Source organism: Acartia tonsa, chromosome 12 (assembly GCF_053477335.1).
Source record: "Acartia tonsa isolate MP-2025a chromosome 12, ASM5347733v1, whole genome shotgun sequence".
Taxonomy (NCBI): Eukaryota; Metazoa; Arthropoda; class Copepoda; order Calanoida; family Acartiidae; genus Acartia; species Acartia tonsa.
This window is the reverse complement of record NC_137271.1, coordinates 3,229,126-3,242,568: the sequence shown is the minus strand read 5'-3', so window position 1 is coordinate 3,242,568 and position 13,443 is coordinate 3,229,126. Positions and strand designations below refer to the sequence as shown.

Genomic DNA, 13,443 nt, shown 5'->3' with positions numbered 1-13,443 from the left:
TTATAGCAAATCATTAAAAATTAGGATCTCAGATATCAGTATAAAATTGCTACAGTTTTTGGATGTGTACCCTTATACCTCCCAAAAATGTAAAGCCACTAGTATCTTGAAAATGAAATAAAGATTTTCTTTCAGCATGGTTTTAAAACCGTTTAATATCCGCTGGATTAGAACCTGTTCTCGACTACTTCTACTGATAAATCATGTATAGCATCTTATTACAGACAATTTTCTACGAATATTAAAATGCAAATAATGAAATTAATAATAGTTTTGTTAGCACGGGCCTTCGGCCTTCGGAGATAACAAAACTGGTTTTAATCCTACAATGTTGCATTTTAATATCCGCGGAAAGCTGTCTATAATATGATGCGAACAATAACTATTTTTTATACGCATTATATTATAATTTTTCATTAACAATTTTATATAATTTAGTTGTATTAACATGTTCCAAATTTAAATATAGCAGAATATATTCATGAATTGAACAAGGTTTTTATAGCAGGGATTTAAGTCAGGGATAAGACAATGGTCTATAAATTGATGTACATCCCCGATAAAGACACACAAAATTACCCATTCCGTAGATTATATTTAGTGGCTGAAACGTTCAAAAAAATTCAATAAAAGCCCCAAAGTTGTTGAGCCAACGAATAAGAAAAATAAAAACTTTAGGGACTAGTGTAATAAACAGCCTAATGTCTCCTCCTTCCCTGTATATAATCTCTGAATTTGTTAAATTTTGCAAACTACTGCATACATTGAGATAGCCATTTACTTTTAAATTAACAAAATTATGCATGTATAATGTATATATCTATCTACCTATCTATTTGTTTTGGAAAAATGTCTAACTGGGTATCAATAAATTAAATGTTTTGGAGAATTGATGCATGTCTTCAATCTGTTTTATAATAAATCTATTTATATAAACGGTAAAATTTTCTTTGGATACTTTGATTAAATCTCGATTGGTTGGTTCAAACTATCAGTGTATAAACTTTTCAACCAATATGACAGAAAATATTAAGCAGGACCCTATTATCCATAGAATTCAATTGTAACAAGACTATTTACATATTTTATATAATATAAATCAATGAAAGCAATTTAATGTTTTAAATCAGTTAGTATCAATCAGAACTTTTTTTATTTTAGTATAACAATTAGTTTGTAAATGAAAGAATTGATATAACAAATTTATAGAGAATAATTTTCACAAAGCAATTATTTTTTCCACGTTCAAAAATGAATATAGGAAATATTAAAATTAACTGTAAATTAAAATTAGAGAGAAAAAATAGGTTAGCTATATGGTAGCTGCGCTTCTAAAAGAAGATAGCAACTTAAAAGATAGCAGAGACAAAGAAGTATAATTCCCCAGAGAAAAAAATGCATTACTACTTCTGTCCTCACAAAATAACAAATCTTTAACAGCATGACGAAAAAATTCAGGGGAGGAGGGGACATCGGCCTGTTTTTTACACTAGTATCCAAAGTATTTTTTATTTATTGGCTTAACATCTTTTATTGAATTTTGATTGGTTGGTTCATTAAGTTGAGTGTCCAAACGTTTTAAGCAATTATTGTAATCTACAGAAGGTGTTATTTTGAGCATCATCATTGGGAATGTACATTAATTTAACAGCCATTGTTTTATCTCTTTAGACCACTAAGGAAAAGGAGAATGTTAAAGTCTGTGACATGTTTCATGGTAATCTACAAAAGAATTAAGACTACCTTTTGTCAACTTTTAAAATCATGGTTAAAAAAGGCAAATAATTTGTGCCTTTATAACTTTAAAAATTAATCTATTCGATTTTGACTTTATTTGAAAAAAACGAAAACTTATTTTCAATTTAAATATTACAAAAATTTAAAGAACGCTATTAAAGATTTTTGGAAAGAAAAGGTAAAAAATAACATGGCCAAAATTGCAAGGATAAAAGAGTTTCTGCTTTACTACAAATTTAAAATTCTAGATTGTATACAGTAACTGACTTTAATACCATTACAGAAAATCCTTTTATAGTGTCTATAAAAAATGCTGTCATACTGGCCTACCATTGGACAATTAAAATGTATACTGGCCTGCTTTTGGTAATTTAGTCTGTGTATTGGTCTTTCATTGGTCATATGTATTGTATAATGTCATTTTTTATAGGCACTATAAAGATCTTCCATTTGAGAGTTATATGACACTCTTATAATTTATATTCGATTGTTTCTTTTATGGTAATTTTATCAATTACAAACAAAAGTCTGCGTTTTAATGTATAGTAAAATCAGAGAGAAAGGGGGACATTGGGCTGTTCATTACACTATGTAGTTCCCAAAGTTTCAAAATAAAAAAAATGGAAACTTTTAATGGATCCTGATTGGTTGGTTTATTAAGTTGACTGTCTGAACGATTCGATCACTAATTGTAACCTGCAGAAGGGGTACTTTTGTGTATTAACATTGGGGGATGCACATCAATGTATCGGCCATAGTCACTCTTATTCCTTTTAATCCCTGTGTTAAAATACAAAGTAAAAAAATCATTATTTAATCATGCAAAATTAATGAGTAATGTCATAAAACCCATTGCTTCATGGAAACTTTTTTTGTATTCTATATTTATTTAATCTTTTTGTCGCTTACTATTTTATATTCGCAAAGCCTACACAAATACTGCAACAATATTGCAGTTTTATACATTATACAATTTTGGCACTGTTTTCATACCATTTTGCCACCAGTTTTCTCAGGGAGGGAGGGGACATTGGGCTGTTTATTACACTAGTCCCTAAAGTTTTTTGATAATGTTTTCTTATTCGATGACTTTGGGAACTTTTATTGAACTTTGATTGGTTGATTCATTAAGTTAAGTGTCCAAACATTTCAATCTCTAATTGAAATCTGCAGAAGGAATAATTTTCTTTGCACATAAATTTTTCGGCCATTTTCTTATCCCTTTAGATCCCCGAGTTCTAGTTTCTTGCTTGACCTAACTATTAAGTCATCTGTGTTGCACTTCCCTTTATTGTGTTATTTCAAAATAGAGAATAATAACATCCAATTATTTGATTAAAATTAAAATAAATTTGATTCAAATGTGTTATGAGAAATGTAATGAAAATCTTTTTTAATTGAATTATCAAATAACGTGATTTTAATAGCATAAGCAAAACATAATCCTTTTGAATTTAAAATTCTTTCTAATAAAAAGTAATTTCATATCCTTTGATGTTTTCATTTACATTTGACCATTTGACAACTTCAATGTAAAAATTTAATTAGCAGAATCCCAAATTGAATTTAAAAACTAAAAATGGACAACTCTATATATATTAAAAAAAGACTCTCTGCAACTTTATCTTTATACTACTTTTTTGGTTGTTCATTGTGGGTAGAATAAAAGTTATGCTAAAATTGATAATAAAGGTTGATTAAAATGGTTGTTGAAAAATATATAATTAATATTCTGATCGAACAATCTCATTCATTTAGTTTTTACTAGCGGGTACGCCTAAGGGCACCTGATGAGGTAGAAGTAATATCCTAAAAACCCAAATAATATTTTTCATTTTTTTTAGGGGGGGGGGGGGTAGGGAATTTTGTTCTAGGGGCGATTTCTCTTAGGAAGGTGGTGGTAACCTCCCCCAAATCTGGGACATATGAGAAACTACCCTGTAAAGGAAAACCCGATCGGTTAAGTGGTTGGCGAGATTCTTTGGTACAAACAGAGAGACATCCTATAACTTTATCATAAGGATAGACAACTTTAAGATGCAGAAAATAAAACATTTTCCTGTAATTGTCTCCTTTACTATAGTAATTTACTTTTTAAATAACAAGATTTTCTTTTTAAAAATTTATAAAAGTAGATCCAAAAAAATAAGTTTTGTACATTCCCTTGAAATTTTGTGTTGCCTTGAAACCTTTAAGCGAATGCACTTTTCTCCCATAAAAACAAAAATAGAATTAAACTGAAAAGACATATTAAAATAGAATGGCATGGACTTGGTTTGAATCTCGTAAAAGTGTCGAACTATGACGTCAGAAAAAAATAACAATTAACCAATGAGAAGCCAGTATTCACTGTAATTGACCAATGGTAAAATATATAGCGGTCTCTCATTGGTTAATTGTTAATTTTTTCTGACGTCATAGTCAGACACTTTTCCTGGGTTCACTTGGTTTTTGGTGTGCTTTTTATAAATAAAAATGGTAAGGTTTTAAGCTATTTTGCGAGGAAAGTAGTAATGAATGCCCGTTCTAACAAGAATGGTATTAATTTTCATATTTTTATTTTAATATTCTTAGAAAACTCTCTATAATACATGCTATACATGATTTTTCAGTATGACTGAGAACCGGTTCTTATCCAGCGGATATTAATCTGTTTGAAAGCCATACTGTAAAAGTTGTACAGGTAAACATATTACATAAAATTAAATTATTTCAATGTTGTCTACTGTTTGGGGAACAACTGTTCTACATTTCCAATAAAATTTAGATGTTTAGGTTGACATTTGAATTATTGAAAAGTGCAATTTTACTGAACTGTCTATTGGTTTATTTCATAATAGTTTGATACAGAAGGTTACAGGAAACAAAGGGATAAGACAATGGCCTATAAATTGATGTACATCCCCAATGATTATACACCAAATTACCCCTTCTGCAGATTACAATTAATGGTTTGGACACTTAACTTAATAAAAATTCACTTAAGTCTTTAAACAAACGAATAATAAAATGTTATTAGAAAACTTTGTATCTAGAAATTTCTAATCAAAGATAAAATTATATTTTCAGGTTTTCTATAAAATAAACATTACTTTATATATAAGGGTATCAACTTTCTTATTAATGTGCAGTGTATATAATTAACTGCACTTCACATATTGAGTTTTTGTTCATATCAATTACTAAGTAGTTTTTAGGAAATAAATGTCACTATAATTACAAATAATTATAGTTTAGACCATTTGTACTTTCCAAGTATAATATGTTTATCAAAATAAAATATTGCATTAATTGCTAATAATATAATAGGATTAATAAACCAGCTTATACCAACAACGAAATTAGTTGGAAGAAAAATCACGAAACCTATACGTGGTTTTCAGCTGTCATTGAAGGGCGACACATAGCAGAATTAACATTATCTTTCCCCCCTTTTATAATTATTTTAGATTTATTTGGCTTGTTGGCTGTACTTTTTTCCTATAAATAAACCCGTTAAGAGGTCATCAATAACACTTTTTTAATCTTTCTTGGTGTATATTACTTAATATTTTTTTTGTACAGTATCTTTAAATGATGATAAAAGTGTTTATATCCTTGCACTGTGCTGATATATCTTTATAATAAAGTAAAAGGATCTTTGTCTGTGTGTCTGTACTGAAGGATCTCGCTAAACGCTGAACCAATATGGCTCTTTTTTACATTTTAGCTTCGCATAGGTCATAGGATGGTTTATCTATAGCTATTTGGGGGGAGATAACACCCACTCTCCGAAGAAAAATCACCAACAAAAAAAAGACCTTAGAGACCACCACTATAATGACTTTAGTGGCTTCCATTAGTACATTGGGTATCATTCTACACTAAAAAGGTTTTAAAATTGCCACTAAAGTCCTCCACTGGCATTGAAAATGCTGCTTGAGTCCTCTAGGGGCATTGTAGCTAGTTAAAAGTAAAGCAAAAATAATTTACCTCCTGCTCAGCAGAAAGAGCATCCCCGCTACTGGGAGATGGCGCCTCTGTCTGTTGTTGTGAACTAGAACCGGTTCCTGACCCTGTCCCTCCTCCTCCTCCACCATACACATGTTGTTCTATATTGACCAATAGGAAAACAGATGAGACGCCACACACGAGCAGTAGGAACAGACGTCGGGGGGAGAGACGTCGCATTCTGAAAAAAAAACAGAAAAAGTTTAGTTATGTTTTTTCATCAAAGGCATAAAAATAAATGAAATATGTATAGATGTATAACCCAGACAACTATCTGGCTCCTGTCTTGGGGTCCTTTTTCGACTGCTAGCAAATTGTTCCCTGCTTTTATGTAGTGACTTGGCAGTGTTAGTATTTACTATGCTATTGGCTGATTTTTAAAGTTGGCAAAGGGTCAACGTGGTGGAGAAATGGAGATATTCACCCCTCTTTTGTTTTGCTCTAATGGAATAATACAGGTTAAAATCACTCCAGTGAATTAATATATTCATTTTATCTGATTGTGGATTGACATGTAGGTTAGATGCTTTCTTGTTTTCTAATACTATTAATTATATAAAGTAAAATCAGTGCAAAACATAATTTAGTGGTTAATTCATAAAATATGAATTCATTTTATTATAATGTAAATTCATCAAAGTTATAAATTTAATCAGCTTAGGTGTCTGCTGTTAAATTTAGTGTTCCTGCAGTTACACAAAAACAACTATTTTTGAAATGGTAGTTTGTATTGAAAACCAATTCATATATAAAGATTTTTAAAGAACCGCTGGGATATAACAATTGTTTTATGAAATAAAAAAAAGTTCCTAGTACAAGTACAACTTTTTAGAAACAGGTATTAGAGCTCAATTGAAATTGGTATTCTAATCTTTTTGTAGAATGTAGACCATTAAATTTTATAGTTATTTCTTAATATTTTTTTATAGTTTTTAGAAAATCTTCACATTGATAGTGCCAAACAAACAATAAGCTGCCTATTATCATACAAACCAAATTCAAATCTAAACAATTTTGATGAAGATTTCAACCAAATAATTAATTTTGACAAAAAAATTCTAAATATTCCACTGAGTTGGTGTGAAAACTCTCACCTTGAGTTGGTAAAATATTAAATAATCCCTGGATTAAAGTTTGCACAGCCCATACACTACTGAGACTAAGATTAATGATCCTAAGCATAGTCTGGGCCATAATTAATTACTTTAAATTCCTTTACACTTTTGATAAATTGGTTTACGTGTATTCATATATTATATTTTATGTCCTCAATGTAAAATACAGTAAAACATAACTCTAATTCAATTTGATATGATTCTCATTTCCTTTGTAAAATAGATTTTCTAATGGTGATTGATAAATAAATAAGTCTAAAAGAAATGTTTCATTTAGTACTAATACTTTAAATCATTCATTTTTCTAGTAAGATTTAGAGGTCAAAGTTGTTGAAGTTTATTGCATAGAAGAAGGTTTCTTAATCCTTCCAAATCTTTAGAGGAAAATGGTCAGTATCTTATCCTCTTCTTTTTATAACATCTCTTCAGATTATATTCTTCTTCTTTTATGTGAAGATTATACTGTGCCCCCATGAATAAAGTCATTTTCTCAAACTAGCTTTTGACAATAGATATTACTAATTCTCAGATATTTGGCCTAGTTTTTAAAGAAATATTAGGTAAACTAAATTATTTTATTAATTTGCAAATGACTGGCATTTTTACATTACAAAAAGAACAAAAAGGCTAAGAAATTCAAAATTATGTTACTAAGCTAATTTATTTATGACTATTTTTTTTTATCTGAACCAACCCAAAATATAATGCTTTGTTTGGTGCATACTATTACTAGTATACTGCATTTATTTTCTCCCATGGAAATGAGAATTTGAGGAAAAATAAGGTTTCCCACTTATAGAATATGGGATGTGTCTAAAAACTTGCATCTCCCCACTCATATTGCTCTTAGAAACCCTTCACCTCGGAAAACTTTTACTAAATACATAAAAGCTAAAAGTTTTCTTGTATTCCAATATCCGAAAAAAAGAATTCCTCAAAGATCAGTTATCTACTTTTTACAGCATTTTTCCATTACATTGTAATGATTATCTTCAATATCTTCTGAGTTTAGTTAGTTTTAGAAAGGTATAAATCAAAATAAAGATTTATTTCTCATACCTATATTTGCTTGAATTATAATAAAACTTTCAATCATATCAAGAAAAAAGTTTTTGAATACCAAGCTAACAGGGATATTTTTGCAATCAAAGTTTAGCAAGATTTATGTTCCATAAGTTAGATTGAAAATATTCTGTTTTATTCATACAAATTTGCAAAAAAAAATATTTTTTCTTCAGCAGAAAACAAGGCCTATAATTCACAAAAAATAACTAATCTATGCTTTTTAATAATTGCTTACTTATATTTGAATAATGTGAACCCTTACCTTAAGCTTTGTATTGTTTCTATGCTTTTTCCTATATACCTTAACTAAACTTGGAATATAATGTTTTTCTCAATAGGGTTTTTAGAGTTTATAGAGATAACGTACTTAATAAAAAAATTTATGTTAAAATAAATCATTTTTGAAGAATTTTACTTAGAACTAGCTACAAAATGTGTATTTCTTATTAATTTGTTTAGCAAGATAAAAGAATTATAAAAATATGCTGACTAATAAACATTTTCTTTTGAGTAAAGACTAAGATCTGAATAGATATAATCATATTCTAAGCTTATAATGAATCTACCATGTTAGGTATAGAAATTATTAGATATTAGCTAAGGAAAATGTTTATATTTCATGTGTACATAATAAGCTTTTTTTCAGGATTTTCTATGTTATACTTATATGCAATGTTATTCTGTTTTGTTCTACAATATTTTATAATAAAGTTATTAAAGTTATTAACACCATGTGCATATTTTTTCTAATAAACCAATATTTATATTCATGTATATTTTGTTTGGAATTTGAATGAAATTGTTTTGTCACATATATAAGTGTAAATGTTGGCAACCTGTAAAAAAACCTCCACTCAACATATAATTCTATGTATGCTTTTTCCCTTGAGAGGTTAAACCCTATTTTCCTAGTAAATTGTGATGACTTGCAACTTGGATAAGTAGAAGAATAAAAGGTGTGGTTGTCAACTAGCAAATTAGATTAAAGATGTGGTTGACAACTAGCAAGTTAGACTAGAGTTTCTGTACAACATTTTTGAAGAGACAGCATAAACAGAGAACTTTTTAAATAAATAGAGGAGATATTTAGTCTAATGAATATTTATAATACTGTGAAAAAATTGATTTGATCTTTTAAAGTCAATATGGATGAAATCCAAGAAATAAAGACAGCCTAGTTTAATCTCTTTATTAGAATTAATTCTTGGAAAGTTACTTAAATCTTTGTCATTTTGTTTTTACTACCAAGAATACATTATAATATTTCAAACGAATAATGAAAGAGCTTAATGGTGTGAAGGTTTGAGGTGGGAATAAAATATTCTAAATTACTATTATTATTTCATGAGCATGAGTTTTTTTTTCATGTAAGGTTTATGGAAGAAAAAATGTTGACAAACATATTGAATAGAAGTTTAGACATTAGACAAGCAATTGTCACTTCAAACAAACAAAAAAGACTTGTGAATGCCAAAAATGGCAGGAAAGATATATTAAACTCTTTTTTCTTGAATATAAAAATTAATTTATGTAATTCTTTTCCTTTCTATTTGTTTTGAGTTAGAATTAATAGGACTAGTAGTGCTAAATGATAGGATTGGTTACTATAAATAAAATCCTTAGTATTTTTGGTTTGATCTTAAGTATAATAGTGGGTAATATGACTTTTTGCTTTTACTTAGCCTTTTCTACATTTACAATAATTTAGCAGTTACCTAAATATATATTGCACATAAAAAGATACATACAGGGTGGGGCAAATAAGACCGGACAAATTCTAACTTCTTAACAAATGAACATAAATCGTCAATTTTAATGATTTTTTTGAATTTTAAAAACTGGCAAGCAAAATAGGTATATAACTATTAGATTATTCAATAAAATCGCCGCTAGCCTCAATCACCGCCTTCACCCGCCCCCTGAACCGCCTACAGGCCCTGGTCACCATGTCCCTGTCCAAGCTGGCGAATTTCTCCTTGATGGTGGCAATGAGGGAGGTCTTTATTATATAGGCACGTCTATTGGTGCATGCTTCAAAGTAGCCCCATGCCCAAAAGTCCATTAAATTAAGATCGGGCTGCTGGGAGGCCCCATTTCCTTAGGAACGTGAGTAAACGCAGGATCCAAATTCACCCAACTTTAACGCTACCCTTTGAACCGGAGGCTCTTATTATGACCACAGTTGAGCTATGATGACGTTCTATACCTTTTTCGAAATGGCATAAAGTTCCATATGGGTCTCTAACGTCGAAAACCGAGAAATTTTCACGATTTCACACAATTTTTGACATCTTAAAATCTGCCACGTTTCACTTTGCCGGAGTACTACAGCCAAGCCACTTTAGATGGAGAGCTCTAGTCTTTTTGAGTGTCTTATTTATGTATCTAACAGTATCCCAAGCAAGTTGCATAACTCTACCTCATCTACAGATGGGCTGAGATCCGATTTAGTGGGCCCTAGTCGAGGATCCAGAATATTCCACCGGCACATTTCGAATCTGCCTTGTTGAACATAAGCACGGCCAGCTCGGAGTACGAGCCCAACTTCGTCCAAAAAAATTTTTGTGCTAAAAGGTAATTACCTAAGCTTTTTATAGTGGGGTCAAACGTCCTGATTGGTCAAGTAGTTTAGGCGCTATGGCCGTTTAAAGTTTGTCAGGTCTTATTTGCCCCACCTTGTACATTTATAGTTTAGCTAATTAACAAATAAAACATTTGTAAATGCTATTAAGCTGCTTTTGTGCTAAAGAGATAACAAGGTGTTATTATTAATGTTATAACTAGAAATAAAAATACATTTTATCACTAATTAGATATAGAAGTGAGATTCAAATTATTTTATTTTTGATTAACAGAATGTTTTATTTTTCCTATATTATCATTCGATGTAAGAAATATGTCTTTTATAATGATTAATCTTTTATCAAAATGTATATATTGTCTATCAATCAATAATCATGACACAAAGAATATTTATTCCTTTGATGTAAAAGCCTTTTCTATATATAAAATTCTGAGTAACAAATAATATTTCTAGGGATTATGTACAAATACACACATGTATAGTAAAAGAGGTAAAACATATTTCTTGTGAAAGGCATGGTATAATCTACTTAGCAGTAGAATAACATGTATTTATTTATGATCATGTACTATTATTTTTAATACATCTATGTTCTAAACAATGTACTATAATATTTTCTAATTGTGTAGATATTCAGTAGATCAAAATATCTTGAGTTTAATATTGAAAGACTAAGTATATATAAGCACCTAAATTCCCAATTTGCCTTTATACCCTTTGATCTAACAATTTTCTGATCAGAAACTTGAGCAAATTATCTCAATTTATTTATTCAATAAAATCTGTCTTTGAGTAATTGCATAACTAAACAATCTAGAATGAATTAAATAGGAAAAATATAAAACAAATAATTATTCTCACATCGTATTACAGGAAGTAGCAACCTTTATTTGAAAACTTTGGTGAATAACCTCGTTTAAAATATTGTGATCAAATTTTGATCTAAATATTTTGAATAGAATCCACAATTTTGAATGCACTGCTCATCTTACAACATCAAGGATAAAGGTATTTACAAGCCAAAGATATCTGCCCTGTTCATAATATCTGCTGGATTAGAACCATTTATTAGCCATACTGAAAAATTAAGTGTAATATTTATTATAAAAAGTGGCTATAATTTTATAATTGTACATTTTTTATCATATATAAATATATTTCAGCATCTTGGGGCTAAAAAAACTGGCTTTAATCTTATAATCGTACAGTCCTTTATCTGCAGAAAGCTTTTTATATTACAATGCGCTTAATAACTATAAGTAATTGCCATCATTAAATTGCAGTTAAACACTTTGATACTGTGTTTAACAGGGAGGCTAACATACACACACTCAAATATTGAAGCACAACAATACATACATACATATTTCTATGTTTAGGTATGTACAATCATTTATATTTGTATTTTCAATCACACATGAGATGCCTTTCAGTTGCATGAGTCAAAGAAGCTAGCTAAATTCTTCTGGTAAGTTCTTTACTTTTATTCAAAGAAAAATATTTGAAATAAAGAGTAAAGGTAAAAATATTAAGTGGAAATTAATTAACACAGGTAATTTTCACACATTATATTTAGATAATATTGCTTTAGATTTTACTTGCTAGAACTTAAACATAAATATTTGAAGTATGTTCTTTTTGATAGAATTGTTCTGTTTAATTTTTTTAGTTTGAAAGCTTTCACACATCAAACTGAATTTCAAAAAAAGTAATAATAAGTTGAATTTGAATTTTAATGATTTCTAGATTAGGTTTAAAATTCTCTAAAATTAGATTATATAAAAATTAAAAATTTTCATTTAGAACCTACCAAATTAGATTTTAAATTAGTAAAATTAAAAGATTAAATTCAGAAACAGATTTTTTTTAATTAAGAGTGTCATAAAAACTCAATAGAAAACTAATTTTAGTAAAGTTATACATTTGGAAATAAAATAGAATTAAGTGAAAGCTTTCTCTATTGACACATGTTAAAATAAATGTTTAACTATTGGTAAAAGGTTTGCAAAGTAAATATTATTACCCATAACAATATAAAGAAAGATTTATGTTTCCAATTTTGTTCCACACATATATTTTCAACTTGGTAGCTTTACAAATGGAAAGGAAAGATTAAACTGCATTATCAGTTATTTGTTAAATATTTTATAAGCCAATCTTTCAAACCTTTGGATTTTATCATTAAATTTTTTAGTTAAAAGAAACAAAAATCAATATTTTAAATCTTTATTTAAAACCAAAAGTAAAAAAAAATTTCTAGGTTGATTTATTTTTGGAGGGTGGTTATATAATTATAAACCTTTCTATGACCTTAGATGCTACTACATTGTAAAGGAGAAAAAAATAGGTTTAACAGTTAAAGTGATCCTTATGTAAATTCAAAACATCCTGTTACTTCTCTAAAAAAATTAGATGGAGAAGTCAAAATTGATTTCTGAAAAATCTAAACTTTTCAGGTTGAATTATAATGGATATCAATAAATCTGTGTGGTTTTGTATAAATATTAATATGTTGGTAGATTTTCAATAAAAAGAATGGAAAACTGTCAAATATTGGACAAAAACTATGAGTATAAATCATTTTTATTAGCATAACCACAGACAACACAGACTAGCTTAGCCCACATATCTTCTTATTTTAAACAAAGGTTTTTCTTTTAATGTTTTGGAAAAATATATATTTTATATTATATCAAAATAGTTTAATAACTAAGTAATGTTTTGGACAATCAAAAAATATTTTATCCCTTTCATTTTTTGAAAGATAAAGCAATTTCATTTGATATTAGAGTTTTAATGTTAGACTTTTAGGCTAGCCAGGCACAATAAATTTAGAAAAGTTATTTTTTCTCTAAAAGGAATTTTTTGCTGACTATATTTTGTTGAGTTTACAAAGAGTATGAAAACTACAAAATAATTAAAGACAGCAATATTTTAAAAATATATACATTA

General features: G+C 28.6%; 1 protein-coding gene across 2 annotated transcripts in view; it reads right to left on the bottom strand.

Moving 5' to 3' along the window:
* LOC145333436 (glycoprotein 3-alpha-L-fucosyltransferase A-like) overlaps positions 1-13,443 on the bottom strand; it is a 73,853-nt gene that overhangs the window by 44,831 nt on the left and 15,579 nt on the right. For both annotated transcript variants that reach the window (XM_080178579.1, XM_080178580.1), the window contains exon 3: positions 5,710-5,908. In XM_080178579.1, the coding sequence (XP_080034705.1) occupies positions 5,710-5,907 (198 nt within the window). In that variant the 5' untranslated portion in view covers position 5,908. The remainder of the gene's footprint in view (positions 1-5,709; positions 5,909-13,443) is intronic.